This window comes from Enhydra lutris, unplaced genomic scaffold, assembly GCF_002288905.1.
Source record: "Enhydra lutris kenyoni isolate GAN:26980312 unplaced genomic scaffold, ASM228890v2 scaffoldscaffold45, whole genome shotgun sequence".
In the NCBI taxonomy this organism is placed as follows: domain Eukaryota; kingdom Metazoa; phylum Chordata; class Mammalia; order Carnivora; family Mustelidae; genus Enhydra; species Enhydra lutris.
The window spans coordinates 182,476-203,993 of record NW_019154129.1 but is presented as its reverse complement, the minus strand read 5'-3'; the positions used below and the strand labels follow the sequence as shown (position 1 = coordinate 203,993).

Here is a 21,518-nt window from a genome sequence, read left to right as displayed (position 1 = left end):
GGTTAGGAGTATCAAGGAGATCGAGTTTAAGTAGGGAGGCTGAAGGAGACCTCACGCATAAGAGACATTTCAATTAAGACTGAAGGAGGTGAGGGAGGCAGGCTATGTGGATATGTGGAGGAAAAGTTTGCAGGGGAACCATACGTGCAAAGATCCTGAGGTGCGAGTATGTACAGCATGTTTGAGGAATGTCTAGAATTCTGTTTGGCCTGGAGCAAAATGAGAAGCCCTGGGGGTTAGATAACATAGGGCCTTGTTGGCCACTGAATAGATTTTGGTCCCTCTCCCTGACGGTTGTGGAAAGATACTGGAGAGTTTGGGCAGAATTAGATATGATCCTACTTACTGTTTAACTGGACTGTACTGAATATTATATGAACATTAGACCACAAAAGGGAAAGAGAGTGGATCCAGGGAGACCATTTGGAGGCCTCTGTAATAATTCAGGTGAGAGATGGTAATGGCTTGAGCCAGGGTAGTAGTAATGGAGGAAGTGAGAAGTGGTCAGAGTCTAAGATTTTGGAGGGGGGGGGGATGATTGGTGATAGATTGGATAGATAGGAGAAGATGATAGATTGGATGGGGAGTGTGAGTGAACAAGAGGAGTCAAGGATGACTCTGAGGTTTTGACAGGAGCAACCAGATGGCTGATTGATGGTGATGATGGTGATGGTGACAGTAATGAGAACAAGGTAACAACAATGACAAGTTATTGAGCACTTACTGTGCCAACCGTGTTGCTAAGTGTTACATGCATTATCCTGGGTATCCTCAGAACCACCTCTGAGTTATCTGCCGTTCCAGGTGAGGAATGTTACAGACAAGAAACAGAAGCCCAGAGGTCTTACAGCTAGTATGTGGTTGGGGTATGGGAACAATTCCGATGTACATTGTTGCTTGGGCAGAGTGGAGCCCAGTGGGTTGTGGATGGGCAGGGAGCCCTCTGTGGGAGGCAGAGAGCTCCTGCAAGTACAGCCTTCCTTGTGTCCTAAGCTCAATCTAGATAGAGCTCTTTGTCTGACTGTCATATGGTAGTCCATGAACTTCATTAGGTTGTTTCATAAAACAGAGGCCATTCTGGTGGTTTACAGCACCTGTGGCCCAGGTGTGTACCTGTGGTACATCTCTGTACCTCTGTTTCCTCATCTGCAGAATGGAGATATTAATTGATCCTATATCTTAAGATGGTCCTACATAATAAGACAAAGTGTGCAAAGCTCTGGCACAGAAGTGCCCCCAAAATATTAACCATTATGATGGCGCAGGTGGAAAACCCTTGATCTTGCCCTGACCAGGTTCTCTCTGGGAAGGGAGGGTCTTAATGGAAATGTCAGGATCCTCAGGACATCTGGTTCTTGGGGAAAGAGAGATAAGTGTGACTAACACCAAGTCATCCAACACAGGCCTGGGCCTATTGTGTGGCTCTCATGTGGGTTTTGGGGTAAGCAAATGGGACCCGGGCTCATATTAGAAGAGAAAATGGCTCTCTGAATATCTGCCAGATGTGTAGATGTGTTAATGGCTAACTGACCTAGAATCAATGTTTGCCTGGGTTTTTAGTAGATAACCCCAGGTTCCCTTTTCTGAGCAACTAGTATGAGTCAGAGGAGGGGCTGGTGGACGGGAAAGTGAGACTATAAGGACTGGAAATTAGCTCTCAGCACAGGGAGCTGGAGTCTGCCTTTCTTTAGACAGTGGTTCTCAATGGGGCACCGTTGGCCATATCTGGAGACATTTCTGGTTGTCACCACCAGAGTGCTACTGACATCTAATGGGTAGAGGTCAGGGGTGTCACTAAACATCCTATAATGCATCACACCCCCGCATACAGCAAAGAATTGTCCATCCAGCCAAAGTGTGAATAGTGCTGAGGATGAGAAACCTACTTTAGACCAAGCTCTAGATCAAATGTGGAAAAATATTCTGAGAATAATCCTCTCCCCATCGCATAGGGCCATTATAGTGTAAAGAGGTGCTCATAGGTGATAGAAACTTTGGGATGGTAATCAGTCTCTTCTAGTTCCTCAAGTGCCAGCCAACAAATTCCTCTGGCCATCGCAATGGCCTATAAGGGCCTAAAGGACTGTACCTCCTTTTGGATCTTATCTCCCACTTTTCTTCAGCATCTCAGCTTTAGCCGTCCTGGCACATTCCCACCCCAGGGCCTTTGCGCTTTCCGTTCCCTCTGACTGAATGCTCTCATCTACCAGCTGTCTGTATAGGTTGCTGTCTTCCTGCCTTTAGGTCTTTGCTGAATTGTCTCTTTCCCAGATCACCCTATATAAATTTATATAAATAAATTTCCCAGACCACCCTATGTAAATTATATAAGTTTATATAAATAAACTTCCGCTAAGTCTTGGTCTCTCTGTTGGCCTTTTTTGTTTTTCTCCATAGTGCTGTTAACCTGAAGAATGTTACCTTCTTTACTACTTGCCTCATTCATGCAGAACATTATGGGCCAAAGGAAAGCTCATTTCATTCAGCCATTCATTCAACATCTCATGTAGGCCTACCAAGCACAATGCCAGATGTTAGTAATCAAGAGGTAAATGAGATTTGGCCCCTGTCCCCCAGGGAGCCCACAAGCTTGAAAGCAGTTTCAGTATAGTGTGATAAATGCTATGAAAGGGAAGGTCCAGGGGGTTGCGTCAGCATAGAAGGGCCTGCTAGCAGTGTAGGTGGGTGTGAGTGTGGACACAGCCTCCTGACAAGGTGGCTTCATGAGCTTAAACCCCACAATCCAGGCGAGGAAGTGTAGGAAGGACACTGTGGTCAGAGGGAATTTTAAGTGTAAATGCCCTGGGGCTTGAACCAGTTTGACCTGTCTGGCAACCACAAATTACTCCGGAGGAGCTAGAACGTAGCTCTCACGTGAAGTGGGGATTCTGTAGCCATGTTAAGGAGTTTGGAGTCTTAGAGAATCACTGAGGGTTTTTAATCAGGAGGTGACCCAATCAGACTTGCATTTTAGAAAAAAGAAATTTCTGGGTGTGCTCTAGGGATAGCTTTGGAGGAGATGGACAGATGCTCTAGAGGGCTGGTGTCGTGTTTGGGGTGGGGAACCCTGGCTGGAATGAAGGCAGTGGCAAGGGGCTGGGAATACTGGAGATTGCAGAGGGCTTTAGGAGTGGTTTCAATAGGGCTTAGTGACGAGTTAGATGGGAGAATAGAGAGGAGTCAAGAATGACCTTGAGATTTCTGATTTTGACATTGGGTAGAGAGAGGTGCTGTCAGTTAAGGCAGGGAGAGAAAGCAAGTTATAGGGAGCAAATAAAAAATTCAGAGTTCTTATTTTGAGCACATGTGGCATTTGAGACACGTGAGGAACACGCAAGAAGAAGTCCCACCGACCATTGGCTCTTGAGCCTGGAGTCCTCAGAGAACTAAGAACGTAGACAGCCGCTAAAGATTTGAGAGTTACTATACAGTGTGTCCCTGGGACAATACTGGAAAAATCCTTTTTGTAAGGAGCCTGTTTATTCCCAGGAAAAAAGAAAATTTATAATGCTTTCTCCAAGTGATTAGTTTTTCCAAAGGTCACTTTGGAAGGCCTGCCTGTTTTTTGAGAACTCATTTTGATTAAACCGTATATTGGAAGGAATCAGATACTCAAATGTAATGAGCCTGAGTGTCTCTTTTAGATAATAAAATCTCTGCTGTTGTTTACTGCTTTGAAATACCGGCTAGTGGGAATGCTTCAAGTTTCAAGTATTCAAATTGGTTTTCATTTAATGTCATTAAAGAATGTAAAATTGATTGGTTCTCTCTGTAGCACTAGATTCAGTGTCAATCCCCAAGTTATGTCAGTTAAAGCTGCAAAGAGCCATGGGCTCCCCCTTCTGCCCTGATTAAAACAGTCATGGGGCATGAGAATGCAAACAGGACAGGTTCCTCCGTCTCATCCACCTGCTGCATCATTTTTGGAGGGTAAATGTGTGTGTTGACATGTGCCTTGTGTCATGCACAGTGTGTGGCTCTAGTTCCTTCAACATCGAGGGGCCAGGATCAGAGATTAGGACTGCAGCAAAAAAGAGAAGACGGATGTCTTCTTCTTGGATCTCTGACCTGCTCTAACCATTAGCTTACAATTCTGCAGCAGGCAGAGGAGACCTGCAGGTTCTCAGTTCTTCCAGGGAGGGAACCATGAAACAGATGTGTGGGTGGTGGTCCATGTCCTGGGGTGGATAAAGGATGTGGGGAATCAGCTCTAGGAGTCAGTCAGCAAACCGGAAAGGCCTGCCCCGCTCACAGGCTTGTGTAAAGAAAATGGTCCAAACCAGATCACCTCTACAGGGTCTTGTTCCATAGGCTTGAAGTAAAATCCAGTGTGCACCCAGGCACAATGAAAGATACCATTAACAGCCTGGGCTACATAGAGGTCAGAAGCTTGGAACTGCTGGGATGAAATTTTATGCATCAGGCATACTCTGTGTGGGATGGAAACAAAAATGACCCAGTCAGATTTTCCCTTCTGGGAACCATCAAGGTTAAGGGCACAAAAAGAATATTTTTGTTCCATGTTGCTATAAAGTGGCTACATAAGCCAGCTGAGGCGGCTTTGGGACCCAGGACAACCGAGTTTCTGAGAATGTTGCATACCCAAACTCCCCCACTAACATGACACCACTCAGAGAGATTGTACCAATTAAGAAGGGACTAGAGGCCTGAATTTCAGATGGGGGATACACACTCAAATGCTACAGGGGTGAGGCCGGGTCTATAACTGTGGGGTTGGCTTGGTAGGGATGTGGCAAACTGACTGGCATGTTTTCTGATGAAAAGGAAAAATCATTACTCAGTTCCAGCTATTTGTCACTTTGCAAGAATGTGGGCCTGTGCCTCTAGATCTTCTGTTTCTTCAAGAGCAGATGTAAATTCAACTTTAATTGTGAAATGTCTCAATTTTTAAAACACTGTATGGCCCAAACGTAATCCCCGTCCTGGGCGTCTTCAGTCCATGAGCTGCCTATTACATCCTTGATTTCAGGGTTATGGGAAAGAGGAGGAGCCATAAAGACCTGAGAAGTGAGCCAGAGAGATCAAAGGGAACCAGAAGACAGTGGGCTCATGGGCACCAAAGGGCAGAGGTTGTCAGGTTAGGGCTCCAAAGTGGGCAAGGAAGGCGAGGACTGACAAGTTCCTATTGGCTATGGGAACCAGGTGTCCTTGGAACATTAACCTGAGCAAACAGTCCATAAGTCAGCCCCAGGCATGAAATTGTTGACTCTGCTGCCCAGAAGAGAAAGCTGTTCCTGGTGGTTTAGTGTCAGGAAGAATTTATACTATCTGGCTGCCTATCAGCCGGCCCAGCTTCAGGTTGTGTTTGAATCAAAGGCTGTTTCAAGGCTCCGGTAAAGTGCAGTGTGATTAAGGCAGCCATTGACTGCATATGCCTAGTCTACATTTGAGCATATGAGATAATTCTTTTTTTTTTTTTTTAAAGATTTTATTTATTTGACAGAGAGATCACAAGTAGGCAGAGAGGCAGGCAGAGAGAGAGGAGGAAGCAAGCTCCCCGCTGAGCAGAGAGCCCGATGCGGGGCTCGATCCCAGGACCCTGAGATCATGACCTGAGCCGAAGGCAGAGGCTTTAACCCACTGAGCCACCCAGGCACCCCGGGATAATTCTTGGATTTAAGTCATCATTAGCCAATTCCTTATTCCTTGAAGCTGAACCCAGTCCTGCCTGACAGAAAGTTGATGATCTGTCTTGTGCCCCAGGATCAAGGACTCATTTACTGATTATCTCCCATGTGCCAGATCCTATGTAAGCACTCTCAGTCAATCCCTACAATGATTCTACCATTTTTGTTAATTCCCACTCTACAGATGAAGGTGAGACACAGAAATGTACCCAAGGTCACCTATCTGGTCATGGCAGTATTGGGTTTCATGACCAGGTTGGCCTGACTCCCAAACCCATGTACTTTACCCCAAACCTTGATGTCACTTACAGACAAAAGTGTGTGGGTGACTCAAGCTAAAATAGAACAAAACAAAACTTTAGGATTTTCCAGTGCTTGGCATATCGTCGTTGATAATTACTGATGTCAGCAACAATAGCTTCCAGAGTGCTCATTCCACTACTCTGGCCGAAGACCGCCCATCTCTGGGCATCACTGGGAGGCCAAATAACGAAGATTTCTCTCACTTCAAGCCAAACTTCAAGGTTCAAGATGCATTTGCATTGATCGGGAGACCCATGTGTATTCCACGATGCAAGGATGCGGGAGCCAGGATCAAGGAGGCTGCTCAGCTGGTTTGCAACCAGAACCATCATTTTGGAGGACACGTCCAAACTGTCACTTCTCCACGGGGCACCCAGTGTATACCATTTGGACACTTCTAATGGCATGAGTATTATTGTAAAGAGTTTCTTCTGCTTTGTGACACTCCTTACTTCAACCACAAAGTCTTTGAGAACAGAAACCAAGACCCGTTTTCTGTGGGGTCCACAGAAAGGGCCCACCCAAGGCCTGACACTGAGTAGAGCTGAGTAAAAGTGGGGTATATCAGAATGCAATAACAGTTTCTGCCTAATGAATGCTCACTCGGCACTAATGACATATTTGAGCCCATTCTCATCACCACAACTTGCAAGGGAAAAATCATTAATGCTTTTGTGCAGAGGAGGAATCTAATAATGATGATAAGAGAATGACAGCCAATATATTCTAAAGGTCTTATTATGCACCAGGTACTGTGCTAAGCACCCTAGGAATTATATCCTATTATTAAATTCCCTATTTCACAGCCAAGTAAAGAGAGGCTCAGAGTAATCAAGGTCACCTGCTCAAGGTCATCTGGCCAATAAGTGGCCTGCATCTGAGCCCAGCATCTGAGCCTAGGATTGTGAACCTCTAAAGCTGAACTTCATTCCAGGACATGCATGGGTCAGACTGAAGAAAAAAGGAAGCCTGGGAGGGGTCAGGGCAAACTGACAGAAGGGAGAAAAGGCTACACCAGAGCAGCAGCCACAAAGAGGGGAAGAAAGGCTGCACGGAAAAGGGCAGAAACCAAAAAGGAGCAGCACCCACCCTGCAGTTCCCTGTCCAGGTCTGGAACCTCAGGTCCTGCCTGGCCTCCAGGAACCTGCGTGCTAGTCAAGCCAGGTAAATTCTGGAAGCAGGCTTTGGGGATGGACACAGAGCCAGACACTTCCCAGGAAAGGCTGTGAGGGATTCTGGAATCCAGTGTTCACATCTACTTTCTGCACCCATGCAATCCTTGCAGGTGGGAAGTGGTGTAGCACAGGGTCCGCAGGCCCCACTTGTGAGCTGTGTGACTTTGGGCAAATTGCTTGGCCTCTGAGCTTCTGTCTCCTCAGCTATAAAATAGGGAGAAAAATGGTGCCACCACACTGGCTTGTTGTAAGGATTAACTGACTTAACATGTAGTGGGGCACTCAGGACAATGCCGAGCACACAGTAAGTGCTGACCATGTGAAAGCCAGTATGAAAATCCCTTCTACCCTGCCCCAAGGCACAGGTCTGTGCTCAGTGCCTGAGGAAAAGAAGAGATGTCTGCCAATGTAAACAACAACAGTCCAAAGGATAAAAGTGGACAGGCAGAGTTCAGATAAAGGTGATGGTTGGGAAATATTTGCTCAAGAGCTTGCCCCTAACTGCTACCATTTATTGTTCTCTGGTTGCATTCCAGCTACTTGACATATTATCTCATTTAATCTTTACAACAATCCAGTATGGCTGTGATGCTCATGCTCATTTTACAGAGGGGAAAGTTGAGTTTCAGAATATAAAGATACCTAAAAGGAAAGCTTGACTTTTTACCTTCAGTGAGACTGAGGAGCAACATATAATAAATCAAGACTAAAGTGGCAGTGTATTGTCTTGTAAATTGCTTAACCTCCCTGGACCTTAGTGTTCTCATCTAGAAATTGAGAATGGGAGTATATACATATTAAGTATGTTAATAATATGTGTTCTTGTGTGTTTAACAATATATAAAACTCTTCTGGCTGCCGGGAGCAAGGAGGCAGATCTCACCCACCCATCACCCACCACTGAGGAGTGGGGGACACTCACGAAAAAGCACCATGAGGAAGCGGGTCTGGTTCAGCATCTGGGTCAGGCCAGCAGGTGTTAGCACTAGCAGGTTGCCTTCCTCCACGATATGCATGGGCTGGGATATGTTGATGCTGGCTTCCTTGATGTCCTCCTCTGGCAAGCCCCGGACAGTGGAGATGCAAAAGGCCACTAGCAACAGGGACATCCATAGCAGCTTCATGGCTATCCTTCAGGAGCACAGAGAGGAACAAGAGCCCTTATCAGCATAGGTGGCAGGGCACCATGTCATCACTTCTTCCCCGAGACCTTCCCTGCCTACCCAGTTTATGCATGGAGAACATGGCCTGAGCATGGCCCACTCCCTCCCTAGTAGTGCCTGCAGCTTGGCAAGGCACTGGAAGAGAGACAAAGTGTCAGCTTAAGCTCACTCCCTGTGTAAACTGCATAGGGATAGCTCAGAGCAACAGGGCTCTACTCAGAGCAGTAAGAATCCAAATTGCACACCAGCCACTTGAGCCCACTGGCTCCCCAGACAACAGGTGAGACTTTTGGAGAGATGAGTCCCACTCCAGAGTCCTAGGGTAAGCCTCTGAGCCTCAGAGATAACTGGTCCAGTTCCCCATCATGGCCTCTACTTCATGCTCCTCCAGCCCCCTACTTGAATGCCCCCTTATGGTGGGAAGCTCACTACTTCACTTCCTATTCATACACCCCATTTGATATTTGAACAAGTTTTCTCAACTGTTGATATTTCTTTTAAAAGTCATAACTATAAATCACACTTGTAAAAATTCCAAGTAATACAATGAAAATATGTTAAGTAGAAAGTAAAATCTCTCATAATCTCAACTCTGAGAAACCTATTAACAGTTTGAAATGAATTCCTACACATGTTGAAAATTCCAAAATAAATGCACATTTGAATGTACGATTTTAAATATAAATGGAGTCAGCTAATGCATATTGGTCAGCATTCTGTTTTTCTTAATAATATGAAATATATCCTATATATGTGAAATATATCCTATATGTATGTCTTATAAAAGTATAAAAGTACATTTTAGATCTATGACATGATTTATGTTCCTAATTCTTTACTTTTTATTTTATTTTATTTACAATTTTTAACTGTTAGAATGGTCTGGATCAGAAGCTTCCTTTCTGACTTTTCGTAATTATGTCTTCTCTAACAATTTAGAGCATAGAATCACCTCCTCAGATCTTTGTAAATACTCCTCAATCATAGAGCTGTTTCTCCACGTAACATAGACTGTATGAGTGTCTTAAATAAGAAGACCTATAGCAGTATATTCTAGGTCACACCTTCATATTAAATTTATGAAGATCTTCATTTCTTTGTTGACTGCTGTAGCCTAGCACCGGGCATTGTAGTAGGAAAATGAACAAGTGGCATGAATAAATATGTGAATGAATGAACAAACACTTGATAATTGCCTGGGAAATTGTTTGTCAAACTATCTGAAGGTTTTTAAAAAATAGATCTAGGGGCGCCTGGGTGGCTCAGTGGGTTAAAGCCTCTGCCTTCGGCTCAGGTCATGATCCCAGGGTCCTGGGATCAAGCCCCGCATCGGGCTCTCTGCTCAGCGGGGAGCCTGCTTCCTCCTCTCTCTCTGCCTGTCTCCCTACCTACTTGTGATCTCTATCTGTCAAATGAATAAATAAAAAAATCTTAAAAAAAAATAGATCTAATGTAATTTTTTGGCCTAAAATATAGAGAATTGTGGCCAGCTCTAACGCTAAATTTTGTAAGTACCTATAGCTTAACATTCTTGTCATGTGCCAGACACTGTTCTAGTGCTTTCCACACTGTCGTATCTCTTATGACAACCCTAGGAGGTAAGGATAGTACTATTGTAATCCTCTTTTAATGAGTATAAAATAAGGTACAGAAAGGTTAAATAATTTGCCCAAGATCACACAGTTAGTAGGTATAGAGGCCATATCTGTTTATTTATTTACTATTGTTTAAAAAGGGGAGGGTGAGTGCTGTGAAGTATGTAAGCCTGACAATTCACAGACCTGTACTCCTGGGGCTAATAATATATTATATGTTAATAAAAAACTTAAAAAAAAAGAAATTCTTTATTTAAATTCAATTTAGTTAACATATACTGTATTATTAATTTCAGGGGTAGAATTTAGTGATTCATCATCTGCATATAACACCCAGTGCTCATTGCATCAAGTGCCCTCCATAATGCCCATCACCCAGTAATCCCATCCTCCCCATCCACCTCCTCTCCAGCAACCCTCCGTTTATTTCCTCGAGCTCAGTGTCTCCTATGGTTTGCCTCCCTCTCCCATTTTTCCCCCCTTCCCTTCCTCTATGTTCATATGTTTTTTTCTTAAGTTCCACATATGAGTGAAATCGTATCTTTCTCTGACTTATTTTGCTCAGCATAATGCCCTCCAGTTCTATCTGCATTGTTGCAAATGGCAAAATTTCATTCTTTTTGATGGCTGAGTAGTATTCCAGTTTATATCTATCTATCTATCTATCTATCTATATAGATATAGATATAGGTACACACACACACACACACACACACATATACACACACACACAGTGTTCCATTATACATACACACACACACCACATCTTCTTTATCCATTCATCTGTTATGGACATCTGAGCTCTTTCCATATCTTGGCTATTGTGGACATTGCTGCTATAAACATTGGGGTGCAGGTGCCCCTTGAGGCCACTTTTAGGCAGACAGCCTTGAGCAATGGAATATAGACAGAGCCCATAGCGACCCCCTGGCTGAATACAGACAGGCCCATTAAACGACCCACCTCAAAATATCCATAGGCCCTAACTAATCAATGGGCTCCTTACAACCAGACACAGTTACCAAACAAGAGGGAATTCCACGTCGCCATAACTCCTCATATTTCCTCTTTATTTTTTATTTTTTTATTTTTAAAGATTTTATTTATTTATTTGACAGAGATCACAAGTAGGCAGAGAGAGAGGAGGGGAAGCAGGCTCCCTGCTGAGCAGAGAGCCCAGATGTAGGGCTCGATCCCAGGACCCTGGGATCATGACCTGAGCCGAAGGCAGAGGCTTTAACCCACTGAGCCACCCAGGCACCTCTCATATTTCCTCTTTAAAAACAGCCCCCACCCACTGCTTCCTTGCAGACAGCCTCTTCTCTGCTGTCCTGCCCACTGCTCCCTTACAGTGGTGTATTCAGTAAATTTCTGTCTGCTTTGTTCTGCCTCAGCTGAGTCCTTTCAACCCCTGTGCCACCAGCTTCCACCCCATCGTCACCCCACATTTGGGGGCAGGCGGTCTAGCTACAGATCCATGCCCTAACCACAGTGATATCCTGCCTCTCTGTGGCCCCTTGGTGGCACAGTAGGTTAAGTATCTGACTCTTGGTTTTAGCTCAGGTCATGATCTCATGGGTCATGAGACTGAGTTCCGCATGGGGCCCTAAGCTCAGCACAGAGTCTGCTTGTCCCTCTCTTTTCCCCTCTCCATCTCCCCTCCCACATGTGTGTGCCCTCTAAAATAAATAAATAAAATCTTTTTTTAAAAAAATGGATGCTGTGAACAATATTTTGAGATGTTAACAGAGGCTCCCCACCCTGATACCCTTTACCTTCCATCATTGCAGGGCTGAGCTTGCAACAGAGAACAGAATCAGATTTTTGATTTGGATTTGTAAAACCGGCTTTTGAAACTCATAGCAGGAATCAGGCACTTACTTGCAAGCCAGGGCTCGAGTTACAGAAATGGATTGTGGGGTTTTTTTTGTTTTTGTTTTGAAAGAAAGAGGTTTTGAGTCCCCCATGGTTTATGCTCTGAATGAAGCGTTTTTTTTCAGGAACTGAGGACAAGAGATCAAATGCTGTAACAAAAGATGCTCAATTGCTCTTATTTTATTGCTCAGGAAATTCCAATTGTTTTGAGAGCTGTGAGCCAGGAATTATGGATGAAGACCAAATCTAGATGAGAAATGTATTTGGTCATCTGAATGCCCAAATATATATTCCTTACATTAAAACAAAAAAAGAGAAAAAGTCCCAAATTGAATAATTTGAGCCCCTCCCCTTGCCAGTGGCAAACAAGACTCAGTTATAGTTTCAGCTTATCCCAGGAATATAACCTTCCAAAAGCCAACCTGAAATTTCTTGTTTAGCAGTGGTAAGATAATCTGCATGATGAAAAAAACCCAAAAGACAAACAAAATCTCTGCCTTTCCCTTCTCCCACAAAACAAGATGTTCTTGCCTGAGAAAATCCTTTCTTTTGCTAATAACATCTTCCCACCCCCTCCTGCCTATAACCATCTTTCATTTTGTACAACCCCTAGGGGCATCTCTCTACTGGCTGGATAGGATGCTACCCAATTCATGAATTGGTTAATAAAGCCAATTAGATTTTTAAATTTACTGGGTTGAATTTTGTTTTCTAACACTTAAAAATTGAAGTATCACAGGGGCCCTACCCTGTTTCTCCTCTGCACTGAAACCCCGGCTTCAACTCTCCGCTGACCATTGCAGACCTAGTAACATGCCAGCCCATAATGCTAGGTACATATCACCATGTATTAAGCTAGTATTTGAGCTTTACACATACCTTCTTGTTAATCATCACAGCATGTCTATGAAATAGGTGATGTGGGAAGCAAAGGCAAAAGAAAAATTTCTTTACTACTTGTAGTCCATTCATTAACAAGGTCTTGAAACAGTGACATTCCTCTAGGAACTCAGCTGCCTTGGTGTTAATATTTTGCGAAGGACAAAAGGCAATCTTAGCCCAATCCCAGGGTGCTGTCGAGTCTAATTTAATATACAGAAATTCCTTTGGAAGCGTCTTTTATCTCTGCCCCCCAAGATATGTGTTGAAAATCCTCCTCCAAGCATATGACTCACCGGTGAACATCTGAAGGGTCTCGTGACTAAGGTTTTACTAGATAGTAATAAGTGATCTTTTCCTAACAGTAGCTAGCCTCCTCAAGGTCCTGGAAACCTTGCTTCCAAAATTCGTTTGACACTTAAGCTATCCCTAACCTTCTCCCAGCTTGAAAATATATAATTGATCATTCCTCATGACCCCAGGGCAGCTCGTTTCTGCCGATGGGTTCTGTCCCCATGCTATAATAAAACCACCTTTTTGCACCAAAGACGTCATAAGAATTCCTTCTTGGCTCTTGGCTCCAAACCTCATTTCCTGTATCAGTAAGTAAAATTATGATGCCCCCTTCATGAAGGTGGAGATTCTTACAAGACCACCCAGCAGGCAGATGGAAGGAACACATGGGCTCAGGTACATCTAAGCCCAAAGTCTGTGGTCTAAACCAGAGTTCAGCAAACTGGCCTATGGCCTGTTCTTGTAAATACGGTATTACTGGATCACAGCCATGCCCATTCTTTTGCTATTGTTTGGCTGCTTTTATTACAATGGCCAAGTTAAATAGTTGCAACAGAGATGATATGCAGGCCAGCAATGCCAAAAATATTTATTATCTGGCACTTTCCTGAAAAAGTTTGCAAACCTTGGGTCTAAGTCACCATACCACACTGCCCACATGCCCTCACCTTGCACTCACCCCTCAGATCTTGGACTCCTTCAAATTTGTGAGTTTACTATCAGAGCTTAGTGTCTCCATCTGTAGACTGGGTGAATAATGCCTGCCTCTCAGGGTAGTTGCAAGGATATGATCAAGAACTTGTGCTCCACTAGCTCTTCTTGTCCCGGGATACACATTATCTCACTGGGAGCTTAAAAAAGCTTAAAAAACAGTACTGATGCCAGGCCTCAAGCAGACCAGTTAATTCAGAATCACTCAGGGTGCAGCCCAGTTATCTATATGTTTTAAAAGCTCCCCAAATGGTTTTTTTTAAACTTTCTTTTGGAAAAAATATTGTATGCAAAAATAGAGAAAACGGTTAATGCGCCCCAACATACCTGTCACTCAACTTGGGTTACTGTCACCTCCAGTCTGTCTTAGTTGCATCACTCCCTGTCCTGGACTATTTGAAAGCCAGTCCATGTGTTACATTAGTTCATCCATAAATAATTCACTATGAATCTCTAAAAGATAGAGTTTGTTTTTTAAAAGATAACCGCCATACCATTGTCTTACTTAACAGGATGAATGATAGCTTTTTTTTCTTTTTTTTTAAGATTTTGCTTATTTATTTGGCAGACAGAGATCATGAGTAGGCAGAGGGGCAGGCAGAGAGAGACGGGGGCGGGGAGGGGAAGCGGCTCCCCGCTGAGCAGAGAGCCCAATGTGGGGCTCGATCCCAGGACCCTGGGATCATGACCTGAGCTGAAAGCAGAGGCTTTAACCCACTGAGCCACCCAGGCACCCTGAATGATAGTTTCTTATCAAATATCCAGATAATGTGAGAATTACCCTAGTTATCTCATAATTTAAAGTTTATTTGAATTGGGATCCATATGAGATCCATGTGTTGTCGTTGACAGCCCCAGGTAGTTCTGTCTTGTAGTCTGTAGGTTGGGAACCACACAGTCAAATAAATCAACCCAGGTGAGTCATCCAGCTAGAGTAGACAGTAAGTCATCTAAGGGTAAGCCAGGCCAGTCACGGCTACTGTTGGGTCCCCATCCCATTCTCCTCTCACAGGCTTTTGACAAGAGTATTCCCTCATACAGATGGCCAATAGACATATGAAAAGGGGTTCAAAACTGCTCATCGTTAGGGAAATACAAATCAAAACCACAATGAGATATCACCTCTCTCCTGTCAGAATGGTTAGAATCAAAAAGACAAGAAACAACAGATGTTGGTGAGGATGTGGAGCAAAAAGAACCCTTGTGCACTGTTGGTGGGAATGTGCACTGGTGCAGCCACTGTGGAAAACAATATGGAGTTTTCTTAAGGAGTTAAAACTGGAATCACTGTATGATCCAATAATTCCACTACTGGGTATTTACCCAAAGAAAACAAAAACTATAATTTGAAAAGATAATGCACCCCTGTGTTTACTGCAGCATTATTTACAATGCAAGATCTGAAATCCACACAAATGTCCATCCATAGATGAATGGATAACGATGATGTGGTACACACATACACACACACACACACACAAACAATGGAATATTAGCCACAAAAAAGAATGAAATCTTGCCATTTGCGACAAAATGGATGGAGCTGGAGGGTATCATGCTAAGTGAAATAAGTCAAAAACAAAGACAAATACCACAGGATTTCACTCATACATGCAATTTAAGAGCCAAAACAAATGAATAAAAAAGAAAAGATAAACAAAAACAGACTCTTAAATACAGAGAATAAACAGATGGTTCCCAGAAGGGAGGTTGGTGGGGGGGATGAGTGAAACAGGTGATGGGGATTTAAGAGTATCCTTATCCTGATGAGCACTGAGTAATGTGTAGAAATGTTAAATCATATTGTACACCAGAAACTAATACAATACTGTATGTTAATTATACTTAAATAAAAATAATATATAAATAAAAAAACTGAAGAATACTTATAAAAAAACAAACAGGGATGCCTGGGTGGCTCAGTTGGTTAAGCATCTGCCTTTGGCTCAGGTCATGATCCCAGGGTCCTGGGATCGAGTCCCATAGTGGGCTCCCTCCTCAACAGGAAGCCTGCTTCTCCCTCTGCCTGCTGCTGCCCCCGCCTGTGCTCGCTCTCTCTCTCAATCTCTCTGACAAATAAATAAAAATCTTTAAACAAAGAAACAAACAAAAAGAGTATTCTCAGTGGTTCCTGATCAGTTCATGGAGATGGGGCAGTGGGAGGCCCCAAGGAGGTAACAGGTTTCCTGCTAACCTGGGCAGATTTGAGTACAAGCCTAGAAGGCCTCCAGTGATAGAGCCTCACAAAGAGACCAAGCCCCCAGCTGGTGGGGAAATCCCTCCATGTGGACCCTGGTTGACAACTCCTATTCATTCACTCATTCGTTCGTTCATTCATTCATTCATTCATATATATAACAAGGTCAAATATATCTTGAGGTCTTAATAAATACATGCTAAGTACCATGCCAGGTACTGGAGATAGAAAAGTAAACAAAATAGACAACACCCCTTGTGTTCATGGAGCTCACACTCTACAAGAGGGGAACATAGCGAATGAGATAAAGAAATAGAATATATTAGATATGTCAGATGCTGATGAGTGCTAAGGAGAAAAAGTCCATCAGGAAAGATTTGAAAGTGAGAAGGTGAAAGGGGCCACGTTGACATTTTAAATAGGGCGACCATAAGCAGCATCACTCAGAATTTGCTGTTTGACTTGTTAAAAACAAGACGACAGGCCCCAAATGGAGTTGCTTGTGGTGAGTTCCATGTCACCTGAGACTTAACTTAATTACAGTCTTTGGCTCTCCAGAAATGGAATATTAAACCACTCAGTCAGGAGTCACCTGATCGGCACTAGCTAGATCATCTGCCACCCCATAAAGGAAAGCGACCTTATAATTACTGTAAGGGCCTACTTAGCCAGAGCGAGCCATTTTGTTGTTTATGCAGTAAACTTAGATTGAACCTGCCCCTTCCCCCAAGAGGAAAGCGCTTAGAAACAGAACTGGTGAAATAGCCCCCGATAACGGAGTCCAGATACAAGGACGTGTCCAGCCAGGTGGAAACATCCAATCAAGGGAAAGCGCACGTATTACCTCCCTACCCGCCAAGGACGTGTTCGGCCAGGTGGAGACATCCAATTAGGAAAGCACCTCCCTAACCACCCAAAAATGTGGGCCCTGCCTTTTGGGCGCCAATTCTGACCAGAGTGATAGGCTAGTTCGAATAACTACTATAGGGTGAATTGTAATTCAGTTGGCCACCTGTGTGTGGCCAGGCTCAACGACATGGCCTTTACTCTATAAAAGTTAGTCTGTGAGGCTGGGAGGGGTCGCCTCTTTGCAAGAGACTGCCCTGGCCGGTCAGTTTGATTCTCGATGCCTGGCGCGAAATAAAGCCCTGCTTAACTTTCGCTTTGTATCAGTCTTGTCCTTTTGTCTCCGGACCCTTTCAATTACCAAGGAGACTTTTTGTCTGGTGTAACTTCCTTGTTCCTGCTCCCTTCAGCCTATAGAAGTCTTTAGTTTTGTACAGCTCCTCGGAGCTCCTTTCTGTCTGCTAGATGGGATGCTGCCTGATTCATAAGTCATTGAACAAAGCCAATAAGGTCTTTAAAATTTATTTTGTTCAACACACTGAAGGGAGCAAAGAAATGAACTATATGTATTTCCGGGAAAAGGGTGGGAGGGGGCAGGTTCTTTCTCTTTCTCCCAGCTTCCCCCCCCGCCCACCCCTTTGCACACACGGCCCCTTGCTCTCTCTCCCGAGACCATCTCTGGCCACAAATCAGCTCATCACGGGGATCCCCCTCAAACTCTGAACCCCATTCTGGTTCCAACCTCTGTCACTGTGCCCTCAGCCCCACCTGGACCCCTGCCCCTGCCCAGGAACCCAGCCTCTCCCTGCACCCACCCCTCTGGCCTGACAACACTGGTGGCTCCTCTGTGTCCCTCTAGGAAGCTCTCAGCCCCAGCCACACACATTCCAAGCCTAGTTCTGGCATCTCTAACCAACCCCCCACATGCAGAGGAGTGCCATGATAGGAAACGTTTATGATTAAGAATAAGTAATAACAGTAGCTAATACAGAGAGGCTTTGCTACCAGCTGCCAGTGCTCTGAGCACTGAATGTCCCTTGTCTCCACCACCAACAACCCCCTGTCCCAGCCACCATTGTCTCTGGTCTGATTAGAGCAGTGGCCTCTTCTCTGCTTATGCTTTTTGCCTTCCCCCAATCCATTCCTCACACAGAATTTAGAGATTTCCTTCTAAAACATTGCTGAGATCACACCGCTCTCTGATGGAAGCATCCAGGGGCCTGCCCTCACATGCCATCCGGTGGCGTGCCTGCACCCTGTCATCCTCACCCTCTGACCTCAGCGCTCTTCTTTCCCTCCCACTCACAGCGTGTCAGCCATGCTGGTTCCTTCCCTTTCTTAGGCACACTCTGCCTGGGACCTTTGCTTCTGCCTGGAACACCCTTCCCCTGATCTGCAGCCCTTTTTGGTCATTCAGGTCCCAGCACAAATACCAGTCCCTCCAAGAAAGGGTCCTCCCATGTGGCTCTGTCTCCCTACTACCAACTCTGCCTCTACCGCTCTTGGCCACATTACCCCTCTTTGTTCCAAATCTGGTTTTATTCTTTCTGAGAAGTTATTGTTTGTGTTTCTAAACTTCTTGATGTAAGTGCCTTTGTTCACAGCTGTTTCCCCACCTCCTAGAACAGTGCCTGTCCAGATCTGGAGCTCAGTGAATGTTTTTGAATTAATGAACGAACAAATGACCTAATTTAATTCTCACACAAACCCTAGGGTCAATTTCAGTGATTCTCAACCATGACGCACATTAGGATCTCTTGGGGAAACAAAAAAATACTGATGCTCAAACCCAAACATACTAGGTTCTAATTTCATTGATATCTATGGTTTCATCTTTCTTTTTTAAAGCCTCTTAGGTAATACTAACATGTAGCCATCTACACAGTAAACCACACTGAATTTGTAACCACCTTGGCAGAAGCAAGGCAGCCCAGGAAGGCCCTGTGGTCAGAATTGCCATGTTCACTCAAGCCCATACCTGTAGGAAGCCTGGTTATACTCGGGCCTGCTGGGGACTTGAGGAGGAAAGTCAGGTCGTGGCCTAAAGAGCAGGCTCCTAGCTTCCCTTTGCAACACAGAAGGACCCGCAGGCTGCTGAGTGTTCTGAAGAAATCCAGAGGCAGAAATGAAGTCCCTCCTTACTGGGCACACAGGGACTGCAGCAGACTGAACCACAGAGTTCCAAGTTCTGGGATTCTCCAGGGTGGCTCTGGAGAAGAATGGCCATTGTTGGGTAAGAAGGCCCTGACCTGCCTGTGCCAAAGGTACAGTGGTGGGGCTGGAGGTCACAGGAGCGCCAGAAACAAATCACAGCCTGGGATGCTGGGAGGGGCATGGTAGGGTGGGCTCTGAACTCAGTGCCTAAACATTAGAATTTGAGTCCCAGCTCTGTCCCTAATGAGCTGTGTGGCCTTGGCCACGTCACTCACCCTTCCTGAGTCGCTTTTTCACATGTAAAATGGTACAGCTCACAGGGCTGTTGAAAGGATTAGCCCAGCTGACATGAGCCAAGTGAGCTACAGGGTACCCAGAGAGCAGAAAGCTGGCCCTTGTCCCACCTCCTAGTCTCTATCCCACTCCCTGTTGCAACCACACTGGCCTTCTTGTCCTTCTTCCAGTATGACTGTCACATTTTCATCTTAGGGATAATTGTGGTTTCTTCTGCTGCCAGCTCTAAACCTGGATGTATTCAGGTTCACTCTCTTAATCTACAAATATCATTTTGCTCAAATACCACTTTCTCAGCCTGGGTCTTTCTTATTCCTTTGTTTAAAACCATTAACTTGTCCAGCTCACTCTTGGGTACTTTCTGTCTCTTTCTAGGCTTTGTTTTTCTTCACAGGACTAATCACCTTCTAAGTTCCATATAATTTACTTTGCCTAGCAGGTAACAGGTGCTCCAAAATGTTTGTTGAATGACAAAAGAAAAGACAGTTATCGTTATTATTAGCATCATCATTTTTGTCAATTTGTAGCCCCCAGTTCTGTGCTGCCTGATTCTTACCAAATACTGATGGACAACAGTGATATTGAGATCAGGCTGCCTGAAGAGCAGGTCATCTGTCCATCCACCTCCCTGAGAGTAGAGATCGTATCTTTAGTTCTGGCTGCAGATTTGCAGATGAGAACGTTTGTCTGGGACCCAGCAGGAGTCTGGGCATTGAGGGGAAATGGAATTTGAAGGCCAAAGAGATGATTTTTTGTGGCTACACTTGGTGGGGAGGGAGAGGAGCTGCCTCCATAGAAATGGGCCACCTGGACCTGGCCAGGAAAGGAGCCAGAGCTACAAGGGGAACAAAACACAGTGCAGGACCAACACCCAGTGTGATGCTAACTAGAGGCAGCTGATGCATAAGCATCCTCTCTTCCATTGGAGGGACTTTGAGCCACTTCCAGGGATAGCTAAGGAAGGTGCTCTGAACAGTAAGTGAGCCTGAAGCTCCCACAGATCCTGGAGACTAAGAGCTTACACTACCTTGGATGTGATTCTGGGAAAAAGCAAAAAAATAAATTTTGTGTCTAGAATGCTGAAGGTCAGTTTTTACCTGCTACACACAGCAATGTCTGGCAGATAAAAAATGTTCACTAACTGTTAGTTCTTCTTTACTCTTCACTGGCTCAATAAATATTTACTGAACTCTTACAACGTGGCAGGGCACTGTCATGAGGATACAGCTATGCCGAAAATCTAAAATCTCTGTCGTTGTGGAGTTTATATTCTAGTGTATGTGTGTGACAGGGGACAGATGACACAGTGAGTAAACAGAAAATATTGAACAACAAGTATGAGAGGTGATGGTTGTATTAATTAAACTTAACTGTGTAATGTACATGTTGTATACCTTAAACATGTGGAATTTTATCTGTCAGTCATACCACAGTAAAACTGGAAAAAAATAAAAAAAAATTTTTTTTAAAATGCATTGAATGTTAGAAAGTCATAAATGCCAAGGAGGAAAACCAAGGAGAGAAGGGAGAGTGGGAAGTGTCAAATAGGAGAAGGTTCTAGTTGGGGGTTGGGCTGTGGCTCAAGGCACACTGAGCAGGGCCTTATGTGTGAATGGTGAGGCGGTGAACCGTGTGGAAGGAATATCCTGGCAGCAAAGTCTCGAAGCAGCACTGGCTGGAGCCAGCTCACGGGGGCATACCAGGGACCATTAATAATTCTTGTTAAATCTTTGGTTGCTTGAAATTGGCTGTGCCACCATGGCAATATTTAACCGCAGATATTGGCAAACACTGCAAGATAGGATCTTTTTTGCTGTTGTTCCCAGAGATTCAGGTTACCAGCAGCAGGGAGAGCAAAAGTCAGGCAGACCAGTGCAATGTGGTGGGAGCAGAGCTTAGCAAGTGGGTAGGAGTGGAAAGCCAGGAAATCACGTGGGGCCTTGCAGACTGCTCTTGGAACACTGGCTTGGACTGTGAACCAGATAGGGGAGCCTTAGGAGGCTTACAAACAAAACAAAACAAAAAGCTTTATTTAGGTTTAATTTTACATACCATAACTCATTCAAGTATGCCATTATTACTACAATTATCAGTAGTAGTAGTAGTAATAATACACTTAGAGATTTATGCAGCCATGATGATCACTGTCCAAATTTAAAACATTTCTGTCACCTCGAAGAGACCCCTTGTGTCTATTTGCAGTCATTCCTGTTCACATACCCAGCTTCAGGCAACTACGAATCTACTTTCTGTCCCTATGCATTGGAGGGTTTGGAGGAAAAAAGAACACAGCTTATATTATTGCTACTATTATATCCTTTCTGGTAGAACGTAAGGAAGTTCCTGTTCTCTTTCCGCTGAGGTGGCGGTGACCTGAATTTTCA

General features: G+C 44.4%; 2 protein-coding genes across 2 annotated transcripts in view; one reads left to right on the top strand and one right to left on the bottom strand.

Moving 5' to 3' along the window:
* The window catches only part of LOC111156009 (protein disulfide isomerase like, testis expressed), a 32,469-nt gene extending 24,219 nt beyond the window's left edge, over positions 1–8,250 (bottom strand). Inside the window, exon 1 of the mRNA XM_022516537.1 lies at positions 8,049–8,250. Within this exon, the coding sequence (XP_022372245.1) occupies positions 8,049–8,250 (202 nt within the window). The remainder of the gene's footprint in view (positions 1–8,048) is intronic.
* LOC111156008 (acyl-CoA synthetase medium chain family member 5) overlaps positions 1–21,518 on the top strand; it is a 118,057-nt gene that overhangs the window by 63,426 nt on the left and 33,113 nt on the right.